Source organism: Heliangelus exortis, chromosome 1, assembly GCF_036169615.1.
Source record: "Heliangelus exortis chromosome 1, bHelExo1.hap1, whole genome shotgun sequence".
In the NCBI taxonomy this organism is placed as follows: Eukaryota; Metazoa; Chordata; class Aves; order Apodiformes; family Trochilidae; genus Heliangelus; species Heliangelus exortis.
The window spans coordinates 168,003,146-168,017,068 of NC_092422.1; the positions used below are offsets into that span (position 1 = coordinate 168,003,146).

The 13,923-nt window shown below is 41.1% G+C and overlaps 2 protein-coding genes across 5 annotated transcripts in view; one reads left to right on the forward strand and one right to left on the reverse strand.

Moving 5' to 3' along the window:
* The window catches only part of TMEM117 (transmembrane protein 117), a 218,502-nt gene that overhangs the window by 202,098 nt on the left and 2,481 nt on the right, over positions 1-13,923 (reverse strand). For 2 of the 4 annotated variants that reach the window (XM_071733564.1, XM_071733568.1), the window contains exon 1: positions 759-888. The exons of 1 other annotated variant lie outside the window; for it this stretch is intronic. The gene's annotated coding sequence lies outside the window, so the exon portion shown is untranslated. Of the gene's footprint in view, positions 1-647; positions 667-758; positions 889-13,923 lie in introns of those variants that run through there. One more of the 4 variants, XM_071733566.1, reaches the window with a different exon arrangement.
* LOC139794698 (basic salivary proline-rich protein 2-like) lies at positions 193-12,656 on the forward strand. The gene is made up of 4 exons (XM_071740658.1): positions 193-232; positions 462-1,200; positions 9,410-9,557; positions 11,710-12,656. The coding sequence occupies exons 1-3, from the start codon at positions 193-195 to the stop codon at positions 9,441-9,443; spliced, it is 813 nt and encodes a 270-aa protein (XP_071596759.1). The 3' UTR covers positions 9,444-9,557; positions 11,710-12,656.

The following is a 13,923-nucleotide window of genomic DNA, read 5'->3' on the forward strand; positions in this document are numbered from 1 at the left end:
AAAAGGCTTGAATTACAATGTCTCTGTTTAAGTAGTCCTTTCAAAATTATTTAGCTCTATAACCCGATCCGTAAAATATGACAAATGCCGTACCCATTAAACCAATAAGACCATTAAACCATTAGAGTTAAAAAGTCAGCACAGGGAAGAGTAAGCCCTTTGAAAACTTGATTTAAAAAGTGATTTAAAGCAATGGGCGTTGGTCCAGTAGACTCAGAAGACACCGCTCTGGGCAGGCTAAGCTGCTTCTAGAGCCATAAGGATGTCCGAAGCTATTTTATGCTCTCCTCTCTTCCTGATAACAGGAAGAAAAAGTTTCGATCCTTCCTTAGGTGTACGAACCATCTTAAAGCCCGAAAAGGGCTGCATTCTGTGTCCTGATATTTTTGGCAGCAGGGGGATACCCGAGAGTTATTAAGAAACCCAACTGCAGCTTCCGAGGAACTGTTAAATAGCATGAGGAGCCGGTAATTGCAGGAACAGCGGTGCTAAATCGCTAATAAAAAGCCCGCTCTTGACTCCCTCAACGCCAAAACCGAGGGCACCCAGGAAGCAGCGCTCCAGACGCCCACCGCAACCTGTTAAATCGCCCCATTTCTCCCTGCGCCCCGGCGCAGACACGGGGACCCGCGGCCGCCTCACCCCACCGAACCGCGCCCGCCGCCCCGCCGGGGCACCGGAACCCGGGCCCCCGCAGCACCGCCCCGCCGGGGCTGCCCTCTGCCCGATCCCCGCTGACTCCTCTCCGCCTCACTCACCGCCACGGGGGATCCGGGTCCGCGGGATCGGTGCTGCGGCGGCGCGGCTCCGTGCCTGCCGCGGTGCGGCTGTCAGCAGCGGGCGGCCCCGCTCCCCTCCGCTCCGCTCCGCCGCACGCCGCCAGCCCCCTCCTCCCCGCAGCCGGCACGGCCCCCCAAGCCCCTCGGGCGCTGACAGCGGCGTTGGCGCTGCCGCGACGTCCCGCCCCCCAGCCGCCCCGGCGAGGGAGAGGATGCGGCGGCCCCGGTGCCCCTCCGCCCCTCCTCTCGCTCCGCTCCGCACCCGGGCGAGCGCCGGTGCAGGGAGCGCGGCCGCGCCGGGCCCGGCAGTGCCGCAGCCACGGTGGCAGCGGGCGGCGCCGCTGCGGCAGGGTCCCGGCGCCCCTGACTGTCCCGCCCCCGGAGCCCGCCCGCAAGGACCAGAAACGTGCCCGTTCTTTCCGTGGGTTACTTTATTACCCCCACCCCCGCTTCCCGAAAAATGGTGGTCTGAGAGCCACGGGGGCTTAGGCAGCCAGGGGAGGTGAAGGAGAGAGGGAGCGTCATTGCATCCCACCGGTCACACTTCAGCATTAAGTAAATTAGCTGTAAAAAAAAAATAAATTACAAATATGGGAAATACAGGGTCAAATTTACAAGCGTGTTACCCCAAAGCTACAACACAAGGTTGGCACTAGCAGACAGCTCAGTCGGGAAGATTTAGGAAAACCCTCATGCTTGGGAGGGGAGGAGGTCTATGCCCACTTTGCTCACATGGGAGGAGGTATCACAAGGCCTTGCCAGTCTCCGGGGTGCATACACAGTCGGTATTGTCACTGTGTCGGGAAAAATGTCTCTGTGCAGCCTGACAGAGTTGTTGACATTGCACTTCAGCCGTTTTATGTGGGATGTGGTCCCTAGTGCCAGTGTGCTGGTAGTGCTGACATCCCAGGAAAACGTTTAGAGGATGCTCTTAGCATTGCATTATGACTGTGTCTTACTGCAATACTAGTTCTGCTCAGTGCTGAAGATAGATGAAACCAATTTAAAGTTGCTAGACACATCCTCAGTGTATTGTGAAAGGTCAGGTAACTCCTAACAAGAGTAACCATTAGATTAAAACTTTTGAATTTCTTCTGTACTGTAGTTTTATATATTTTTGTAAATAAACTGTAAATTTTTGTAAATAACTGTATTGAAGATACCGGACATCAACTCATTATCCTCTTCAGTGAAGTAAGTAACCTATGAGACCCCCAATTTTAGCTAGGAAGATGAAACAAACAATATTTAACATTGTCTCAAGCTTCCTTTACAGTAAACAGAAATTTTAAATACTCAGACAAAAAAATCATCGCGTGCAATGAGACAGGACAGAAACACAGCCTGCAGTGCTACCTGTTCACACAACAGCTTTGTGTGCACTGCCACACTTGCAGAAATCATTCTCCTTCTGTTCAGCAAATGAGAATCTACATAGGAGGCAGCACCTGCCACAGAAGATACCACACTCCTCATGCACCTACACACCACAAATATTTTCTTCAGCTCAGAGGGAAAACCATGCTGCAACCACAGTGTTTTTTTCAGATAGTAAATCAGTGAGCAAGGTTTTTAAGCCACTAAGTCAATCAAATGGAAATCATCTACTTTTGTATTAAAGTAACCTAAAGCATAGGCACACAATCTACCTCCTCTAAATTGCTTTCTTAGAGAAAACTAATATTTTTCCAAAAAGTATAGTAATTCACTCATAGATAAAAAGCTGGACCACTCCTATTCCTTTTTATTTTTTTTTTTTTAGATAAAGCAATCAAGATTTAATTGATGAAGTACATACTGGAGTAGCAATAATTAAGCAAATAATCTAAATAGACAAGACTAATCAAGCCCACTCAGTAAAAACCAGGAATTGCCAGTAACAAAGAATATAAACAAACTTTTATTTAGGCAACTGTTAGCACCTGAACAAGCTAGCAGTAAAACCAGTAAGTTGAACCTAAAAAGCAGGTTGAATCAGAACAATGACTCATCCTGAAATGCTAGTTTCAACACTTGTGAATGAAACTATTTTACCAGCACTCCTACTATAAAATAGAGCCTATGTAAAGGCTACTCTTTTACACTTGGTGTCCAGCAGAGAGCTCTGACTACTGAACTGACTGTATGTATATGGTACTGCAGTATCAATCTCTGTAGGCATTTTACACTCAAATGGGAGGAATCAGCTTTCTGCATATTAGTCTTTCACTGGAAAGTTCTCTTACAAGACTCAGCTGCCTCAGACAACTGTCTGGTACAGGAACACACAGTGAGTTACAGGATGTTCCAAAATAATGACGTTGTACTAAGAGACAGGTTTCTCTGCTTTTCTATGCCAAAGCAAAAGTGCTAGTTTTGTCAGTGAAAAAGCTACAGGTCCAAACTAAAAAGACTTGGGTAATCCCTCTGTTCAAAAGCAAAGTAAAAAGGAAGTGGAATTCCTTATAAAATCCTGTGTATTCAGGGCTGAAAGATAATTCTGGAGATCGGAAAGAATTTTTACAGCTTCCTCTAAGAAAGCTCTCTAATACCCCATGCTATCTATATAGGGCAAGTGCTTGGGCTGCTTGATCCACAAAAGTGTGGGTTCCTTAACACTCATGTAACTTCATAGTTGTATTGTAGCTGAGGCTGGAAGTGATCTCTGGAGATCCTCTCATCCAGCTCCCTGCTCAGAGGAGGGTCATGTCCAGTTGGGCTTTGAGTATCTTCATGGCTGGAGACTCCACAGCCTTTCTGGACAACTCGTTCTAATGTTCAACCACTCTCACAGTGAAAAAAAGTTTTTTTCCATATGTTAAACAAAACTTCCTACTTCAGTTTGTGCCCATTGCCTGTCTAGATAGCACTGAGAAGAATCTGGCTTCACCTTCTACACTCCTACTATCAGCCTTTTAGATACGTCAGTACACTCCTCCTCCTTGAGCCTCCTTTTCTCAAGGTTAAACTATCTCAGCTCTCTCAGCCTGTCCTCCCACTTCTTTCATCTGTGGTTGCAAAAATGCCTCTTTCCTGGCTTGCTGCTTGGAAAATGTACTTAGTTCCCTCAAGCTCTCATTACTCAGGATTGTGCTCCTATGTACTTTTCTTCCACCTTACTGTTCTGAGTTAACCCTGGCCAGCAGATAGGCACCCACACAGCTGCAAGCTCAGTCCCCCATCCCCAGCAGGACAGGGGAGAGAATAGGAGAAAAAGAGAAAACTACTGGAGATAAAGATGGCTTAATAAGTGAAGAAAGGTAGGCATTAATAAAATATAACAAGTGAGGATTTAAAAAAAAGTTATGCTAAGGCAATTACTCACCAAAGCCCACAAGCAGGTCAATGCCTGGTCAGTCTCCCGCAGAGAACTTTAATGCCAAGCCCCACCCCACTGTTTTTCTCTACCCAGTTATATTGCTGAGCAGGATGTCAAATGGCATGGAGTATCCCTGTGGTCAGTTGGAGTCAGCTCTGTCCCCTCCCAGCTTCCTGCACACCCCCAGCCCACTCACAGGGATGGGAGTGTGGGCAGAGTGGGAAAGAGAGACAGCCTTGACCCTGTGTGATATCTGCTCAGCAACAGCCAAAACAGCAGTGTGTTTTCAACACTGTTTTAGCCACAAACCCAAAACACACAGCACAATATTGCTGCTATGAAGAAAGTTCACTTAATCCCGGGTCATGTCCAGCACACGTGCAAAAAGCACCCTTGAAACAAAAGATTTCCCCCTTTCAAATTTCACAGTTGTAGTTACAGCAACCCATCCCAGCTGTACCACTTAAGATTCATTCATTACTTGCATCCCCGACTTACTGTCTAAAGAAAAAAAAAGAGAAAGTGGCACAAAACAAATGGAGAAAGAAAAAAAAAAACCCCAGAAGCTGAAAACACTATATAACTTCAGTGTTGAATAATTGAAGAACTTAGAAGAAAGTGAAGGCAAAAATATACCCAAGTTAATCACTGACAATGACACTGGAAATAATAGTACTGCTTTACTACAATATATAAAAAACAGACATATCTAAAAGAATGTAGAGCAGCAAAAATATTTCTATTGCATATTTGGAAAACATAACCAGTGCTTTCATATTATGTAACAGTGAAATACTTTCCATCAAATCAATAATATAAAAGGAGAGTAAACAGCAGCAGTTTAAATTAAACGTTTAGTTTTAAATAACATGTCAAAGAATTATTAGAAAAAAAATCCAAAGATACAATAGGCAGCAATGTTAATCATCACATTTGTTTTCTAACAACTTCTTAAATACTGAGGGAGTTTTCATAGAACTAGAAGGAAGTTAATATTGTCACAATATTTAAAGGGTAAATACGATGACCTACTTAATTACAGGTTTCCCAGGCTGACAGCAAGCATGGGCAAATCCACGGGAAAGGCAGGTTCAGGTCGCAATTACTGGAAAAAATTAAAGGGAGAAGAACTGGAATAAACAAATGGAAGACTGTGGTGAAGGCTGTGAATAGGAACAAACTGTATCTGCTGTTCCTACAAGGAAAAAAAAAAAAAAAAAAAAGTAAGAAAGAGCTTGGCTATATATATTTTAACAAGTATAAATTATGCTCTGGGTGATTATTATGTTCTTTTAGATCCCTGTCAAGCAAGTTTTATTTTACCAAGGTGAAGAGGTGGTTTGATCATTGTTGATAGGTTAAACAAAAAGAGTAAAATTTTGAGCAGAATTTAATACCTATATTTAACTTTGCACTACCAATGAAACTTGGACAAAAAGCTGTAGGGAAAATGTAGAGCCAGAACTTGAAGTGACTTTTTACATATGGTGAAACAGAACTTCAGTCCTGGACTCAAATGATAAAGGGCTTAAAGCAGAAGCTGTACTGAAAGTTTAAAGGATTGTAATCAGATGATAAACAAAACTTACACTTCAGTGTAGTATTTACTTCTGTTCATCCAGAACAAATTCAGTCCAGACAACTATCATTCTATTGAAATAATCAACCTGATTTCAACAGACAACCACCCCACACTTGGACCAGATAAAATCACTGAGGAACTGTCTAGTGAGGTGAACCTACACCACCTTTTAAATATACCTGATGGTCATATAGATACTTTCAACTAATAGAACAACCTTTACTAGGAAAAGAAAGAAATAATCAGCTAGCAGCTACATTATAGCTCTATATACAGAATTACAGAAAATACAAATTAAAAAAAAATGGTAACTGAGCTCAGGCTTCCATGGGCACTGCTTAAATATATTGTCCATGTCTTTTGCAATGGTAAAAGAAGATTTCAGAAAGGTAGAATTTAAGATGGAAGGCAAAAGTTCAGTAAAATAGTACATGGTAACAGAAGGGAAAATATACTCTAATGTTGCTGAACTCTAGTCGGAAAAATATGTCACATGTTTTGTATAGTATGAGTACTATGAGCTTTATATTCTTTTTATACAGACAGGTCACAGATTTCTATCTGACAGGAAAAAGCAAAATAATTTAAACTTTGATGGTTTACTCAATATTAAAGAAAAAAGAGATTAAAAATAATGAGGGTTAATTTCTTAACTGCATGAAAAAACATAGGACCAAAAAAAAGTCTTGTTTGCAAGTATTGTATCTCATGATGTTTTTCCATAGTGCAATAAACAACTGCATTGTCTATAACTACAGTATAAGAACACACTGACTCTGTAAAAAAAATCTGAAGGCCTGACTGTGTCATCATATAAACTCCATGCCTTGATCCCATTTCTATTAGAGAAAAAAAAAAAGGTGCACCATGACATCACAATTTTGCATCTTGACAGAAGTACTGCTTTTACATTCTAGCACAGTGCGATAACTCAATTAAACAAATTATTTTTATATCTCTGCATATCTGAAATTGGAGTGTGCTGTCTAATGCAATTAAAAGGAGTCTGAGAGCTGATCGGGCACAACTCAGTGGATCAGGGAAACAGAAACAGAGCCAGGGCTTGGAGTGCTGTGAGGGCCTGGCTGCTGCCTTGGGTGTCTCAGTAGAGGCTGTGGCAACCTGGACACTGCACTAACAGAAGTGAGGAGCAAATCTGGCTCTGCTGGAGCAGACACATATGGGTGTTCTGTGCAAAGCACAGCTTGTCCAAACAGCAGATCAAACCCCAGGAATACAAGTGAGCTGTGCTTGCTAAAACAATGTCAGTGTGGCTGTCCAAATGAACACCCAGGTGGCCAAGAAGGCCAATGGCATCCTGGCCTGGATCAGGAACAGTGTGGCCAGCAGGTCCAAGGAAGTGATTCTGCCCCTGTGCTCAGCACTGGTGAGGCCACACCTCGAGTCCTGTGTCCAGTTCTGGGCCCCTCAGTTTAGGAAGGAGATTGAGGTCCTGGAGCAGGTCCAAAGCAGGGCAACTGGGCTGGTGAAGGGATCCAGCACAGATCCTATGAGGAGAGGCTGAAGGAGCTGGGGCTGTTCAGCCTGGAGAAGAGGAGGCTCAGAGGAGACCTCATCACTCTCTACAACTCCCTGAAAGGAGGTTGGAGCCAGGGGGGGTTGGTCTCTTCTCCCAGGCAACTCTCAGCAAGACAAGAGGGCACGGTCTCAAGTTGTGCCAGGGGAGGTTTAGGTTGGATATTATTTCTTTACTGAGAGGGTGATCAGACATTGGAACGGGCTGCCCCGGGAAGTGATGGATTCTCTGTCCCTGGAGATATTTAGAAAGAGACTGGATGTGGCACTCAGTGCCATGGGCTGGTAACTGCAGCGGTAGTGGATCAAGGGTTGGACTTGATGATCTCTGAGGTCCCTTCCAACCCAGCCAATTCTATGATTCTATGATTCTATGAATCAAAACTCTCATCTCACTGAAAATAACCAAATGTACTAATATTAAACATGAGAGAGCTAACCATAGTCTGGAGATAATTAATAAGAGAACTGTATCTACACTAGGCCTAGGAGTGGGGGGGTTTGCTGTTAAATTTTTAGCTCTGAACAAATGATGAGAAAACCAAGCTTTGTGACCTTTCTTTAAAGCTTCTTTTCATCATCTATAGGGATATGCAGTATCTATTATGCAGACATTTTTTCATGGCCAAAAATAGCCAGTAATAAATGCCTGTTATTTTTATCTCACACTAATGCACTGTGAAATAGCATAGTTATGAAAAAATAAAAAATTACAATTATAAATGTAATAATTTATTTAACAGCTGGAAATCCATTGAAAAGGGACAGGCACTTTGAATAAGTGCCTGAGAGAAACAAGTAAGAATGCACAGTGCAGTCAAAATGTCCTTTATTTGCTGACTGAATTTCATTTATAAGAGCAGTGAGTGCTCTGTAGAGCACCATATATTCATGTAGAACCTTCTGGAACTAAAATGAAGTACTGGAGACCTTTAGCTAATGTTGAGACAAAGCACTCATCTGGGTTTATGTGTGCCTGTGAGGTCTTATTCTGCTGGAAACTAAGTGCCAGGAGCTGAGCACTAACAGAGCTGTATGGCAGAAGGGAACAATGCAACTACTTCAGGTTCTACTGCAAGTCACTCCCACCTTTCTTCTACATTTCTATTTGAACATTAAATGGTTATGGTCAAGTTTTATTCCGTCACATCATTGAATGCTTTCTGCAAACAAATACTAGTAAAATCCCTAATTGGCCTCATACAGGCCTTTTGGGATAAAACTTCCCATGTTTTCTTGCTAATATTTTTAATAGAAATTTGTGGGTAGTAACTACCAGTTATGAGTTACTCAGAAAAAAGGTCTGACTGAATTCCTCTCCCACAAATGGGACCCTATGAGTAGGAGGAATCCTTCATCCCACATACACCCATTCTTTCACTCCAGCTTCAGCATCCCTCAGGTCTTAGCTGTCCTCACAATGCTTACATCAAAAGGTGGAATTATCTAACAGCAGCTTGAACCTTTTCTTAATTTCTTTGGAAACTTGAGTAAGAACCATAAAACAGCAATGAGAAGAATACAAGGAGCTCGTAGAGGGAATCTAATATATTCACAGACATAGAGAACAAAGTAGGAATCTGGATTCTCAAGAATGATAGGCAGAATGTCAAAAAAAAAAAATAAGACTAAAGACTGAAATTTTCAGCTATCCATACATGTAGGCAACAAGGTACAGAGGCTCTGCAGCACTCTAATTAAGAAAGGAAGTGACTTAGGACTTTGTGTCTTCAACACAGAGCACAAACAATGCCTTGGCCAGGGTTGCTTTTGCTTTATCTGTCATTAGTTTGTACTAGAGAGGAACCGCCACCTCTGTAGTGATGGAAAACAAGATAAACAGCTGCACATAATCAGCATTGTGCTGGTGTTTCAGTGGGTAGCATTTCACAATGACTCCATGCATTCATCTAAAGTAAATATTAAGAGAAAATGGAAATAGGTGTGGAGAGAATGCTGCCTAGAATCCCTCTTCTAAGTTCTCCAGGAAAAATGACTGGATCCACACTAGGCCTGCAGCAGTGTGCCATCTTAGATCATCTGCCATTAAAAGCAGATCACATTCTCCTTGCCAGTCAAGTCCTGTCTGTATCAAGGTCAGCTACAGAATTCATCCTTCACACGATTCCAGGAAAAACAAAAGTATATCCTCCAAATTTTGTAATAGGTATTTTCACCTAATCATTGTATCTGCCTCGTTATTTTTTTTAACAGGGGTGTTGGAGTGAGGAAATCTTCAAGAAAATAACTACTTTCCAGAGTGCTCAAAACCATCTAGCAGATCACCAGACCACACAAACTTTGAATGCTGCTCTGTGTTCAGACCTGACTTCTGGCCAGACAAGCCACCCACTTGCAGGAGGTAATTACCAGTCTTGGCAGATAAGGTCTACTCTAAATCTAGACAGCCCTGTGTTTGGTGGCTCTCTGCCAGGACTCAGTAGCTTTCTAAAAGGGGTCCTTCCACAGTCACCATGTTCAGGGCTGTCAGCGTGATCATCCAACTGGAACATAAAAAGTCCCAAGCACATTTTCTTTCTCATCAAGAAATAGCTAGCAAATCCAGTGGAGTGGAAGGGAGAGTGGTCCTAATTGATGTGGAAATGTGAAAAGAGAAGCTGCACAAAGACATCAAATGTACCCAGCTCCTAAAAAATAAATGGATATTAGAAATTAAATTTTTTTTCTAGATTGAGAAGATTTTCCATTAATCCAAAAACCAGTTCATGTTTGCCTTGGAAATTTATGAAATACAAGATGTTAATTTTAAAATTTTTAAGTGATATATAAAGCTTCCTCTTGGTGGCAGGAAGATTTCATTCCTATTGAATGAAGATAACAATATGGCTTCAGTTACTGCCTTGTTATCATCTTAAATCTGGACTACAGCAGTGTAATACACCTTGCTATAAAGAAGTAATACATCTCTTTAGCCACTCCATTTGAACAGATCATGTCCTGCCTCTGTTTTCTGTGTAGTCCTCCCCTAGAATACAGTTAAATTTAAAAACCTGGTATTCATGCCCATGCATATGGTCTGGGAAGGAGGCTTCCTATGCAGTAGCTGTCCCCCAATAGCTTAAAATGGAAATTGCGACTTATAAATCTATTCTGAAGGCCTAAGGGAGCTTCACAGGTCTTCACAAAGTTTTTCTTGTTTTTTACCAAACAATCACTTTAAGCATCATCTAAAATGATTCTTAAAAGCCTCTTGTGTGCTCTATGCACAAGGAAACTTCTTTGAACTTGTCATCAATAACTGAAAGAGCAAATGTAGGTTTTAAATAATTAAACCAAATTTTCCCACTGGAAAGAAAAGGCAAAACCCAGACCAACAGAGACATCACCCATACAGTTTAATGCACTTCAGAAATGCATTCAATTAATACACCATGAAGGCAGAACAGAAAATCTAAAAAGAGTGACTGAAAGGGAGACTGGATTGCAAATAATTTTCCACAATGATTTTGCAGTGGTACCTGCATGTTAGTTTCTCACTACTACTGAAATATATAAAAGAGGAAACCACATTTGATTAATGTAATAATTTAAAAATCACTGACAGCATGAAACAAATTGACCATCATATGGCCTGATATGCTGTGCCCAGAGAAGGCAGCCATCCCATGTCTAGTGTCTACTTTCAGATTTATTGGATCAGAGTAAGGGCTAGAAATGAATACAGTTATGAACAAACCATATTCAGAACCAACTCCTTAACAACATCTGGAAGCACTTAACATAACAGAATAGAAAGATGTAAGAAACACAGGAATTCCCACCAATTGTGTTTTGTTCAGTTTATTTCACAGGACATTTGTTTCTTAGTATCAAAGCATACCAAAACATTACAAGAATCAGCTGTCTACAACTTTTAGGATAGCAAAATCTATTGCTGCAAATCTGCTTTAGTCTATGGCAGTGGGTAGGAAGAACCCAGTATGTCAAACTTGGCTACCTACTATATTGTAATTCAGTTTAAAATAGTTGTCTATCTAGCACGTTCCTGGCCACCCACAGACAACGCCTACTGCATCAGCTGTTTAAGCAGCCAGAAAGAAGAGCCCCTGAAATGATGAATATTAAGAGACAGGAGTTGAAAAGTTTATTTGCTCCTTTATGAGAAATGAAGAGAAATACCTCAGAGCATAAAGAAATTAAGAGATACGTTCATACTGCTATAAAGAAGATCTACTGATGAACATAAAATGAGAGTTGTCCACACTGTAATAAAAAAACACTCATAATGGCAAGAGAGTGGTGAGTTCTTATGGCAATACTTCTCACTAGCAGACTATCCATAACCCCTAGCCACCCCAAAGAAATACATTTTTAGCTGGTTTGAAAAGTGTGTTGGCTGTTTACAGCTACATGTATTGAGACTTACAATCAAGTAACACTGGCATGCTCAAAAATCGAAGTCCCTTCTGCTAAGAACATCTTTCGTACATGTCCTCAAAGTTAAAAGCAAATCTGACTCCAGGAGTGGTGTTATTTCTGATTTCTCTGTCTAGCTACCTACAGGTGTATGGAAATGGAGATTACTGGAAGCAAACAGAGTTGAAGAAATGGAGTTTTCACATATTTCAGAAGGAAGTAGTTGATATTCACTCTGACTTATTTACTATATGGAATAAAGTTCATCCTGCTGGTGGTCTACATTTCTAAGGTTATAATTATCTTGTGAAAATATGGTTATTTTTGTGAAACATGCTGGAATAAGAGAAAGAATAACCTAATTTAAAGCTTTCAAGAGTGTCACAATAGAGATCTACAGGCAATAGAGCTCCACAAAAAGCAAATTAAGTTGTTACATTGCCCATTAAAAAGGTTTTCACTCTTCAGCTGTTGGAAATGTGCTTACTGTTTGAAATATCACCTCAAGACAGGTATGGACCTCAGTAATAAAAACTGTATGAAAATAAAAAATGTGCATTTCCATTGTCAGGTGGACAATTACAACAATACCTGGAACAGGTGTTCCTGGCAACATCACAACAGGAGAAAATGTTTGCACACCATTATGGAACTATGAACACAATTAACTGAGGATTACATAGAGATTATAACCATAGCATTTAGTAAACTATCATCATGAGCAGAGCATAAATCAATGAATGAGTAAATGCACAGGACAAGATAATAAAGACACTGAAAGTCAAAACAAGACCCAGAATTGACAGAAAATGCTGTACCAAAATCTATTAACAATATTTTCTTTTTCAAAATGCCATTTAATATGTACTTAAAAGACTCTAATTGAAATTTGGGAAACTGCAATATGCTTTTTCTACCAAAACAATCAAAACTTTGATTACATACAAAACCTAATGTATATTGGAAAAATTAATTCAAATAGAGGGAAGAAAATACAATTACTAACAAGAAAAAAGTCACTTTGTATGATAAAACATAAACCTTCCAACTCATACCCTGACACTCATTATTTAGATAATTTATTCATTGAAACAAAACAAAACAAATCAAAACATTTTAGTAAGACTCTGAAGCATACTAAAATTCAGAATTTTATGCATCTTCAATAGAAATAAAATCCTTATTGAGCTTGTTTGTGTGCAACATTTCTTCATCAAACATCGTGCACTGGAAAACATTTGTGATACTGAGATTTTTTAAAAAATGCTTTAGACTTTGAATTTACCTCTTTTGCCAAAAATGTGCTATAAAATGCCAATATTTACCACTCTTGTTTCATAGGAAGCAGATGTTAAGATCCCACTTCTGTATTTCAGATCCCTCTGACAGATTAGAGGGAGTTGATGTGATGTGACTTCAGCTTGTGAAGGTGATCTCAATATGATGACAAACATTATAGTCTCATACTACTCTGATATTTTCAGTGTAAGCATGGGTTTCCATTGAAAGCACAATTCCTCAGGGTTGGCTACGCATCCTCATTGCCACATTGTGCCAAGGTGTCCTGGGGATATGTGGCTAACTGGATCAAGAAATTCATCTGTCTTTTCAGGACATCTCTCTGTCAAGGAAAAGTTCCTTTTCCATGGTAATTTGGCAGGCAAATCTATCCTTTACTAACACCAACACAGGGGAGGAACCAAGAACGTGGGACTAGTAACAGACTTAGGCTCAAGTGTGTTAGCATCACATCTTTGGTTGCCACTCGGGCTGGATCTCCAGTTCTCCTTTCCTCTTGGAAAAGTTCCTCTCCAAGAGTTGCTTTATCTTTTATAGTCTTTGTGCTCCTGAAGGCTTACAACAGTGGAATAAGAGTTGACCTCTGGGTGTCCGGGAAGTACCTCCTGCCTCTCTTGGACTCACGTGAAGTCTTTTCCTGGTCTCTTTTACCCTTCTTGCTAGAAGAAAGATAAGCTGCAGATTCACTATTTCCCCAGGCTGCTGCAGGCCTCACAGTTACTCCCAGCTCACCAGCTGGTGACATGTCTCCATAGTGACTTTGTATTTGCCAGTCTAGCATTACACAGCACAGCTTGCATACTACAGTTACAGTGCTATTTCACATTTCCCAAATAGGATGCTAAATCCCTCACCCAATGTCTTTCAATGGGGGATCTGACAAAGCACAGGCACCCACATCTATCAACACAGCTGACTTCAGAAATTCCTGAGCTGCAGCGCTGCGGAGACTGAGAAGGTGAGCCAAGGAAGGATTACCATGTGCTTGCTTTATTCTTCTATTATTGCTTGTGCTATGGAGCTAGGTATTTGGTATGCACTGCTACAGCATT

Bases quoted from the DNA above. Each gene is read 5' to 3' on its own strand.
- LOC139794698 (XM_071740658.1), top strand. From the start codon at position 193: ATGGGCGTTGGTCCAGTAGACTCAGAAGACACCGCTCTGG. The intron at 233-461 runs GCAGGCTAAGCT...AAATAGCATGAG, and splicing joins CTCAGAAGACACCGCTCTGG to GAGCCGGTAATTGCAGGAAC. The intron at 1,201-9,409 runs GTGGGTTACTTT...TTTTTTTAACAG, and splicing joins GAAACGTGCCCGTTCTTTCC to GGGTGTTGGAGTGAGGAAAT.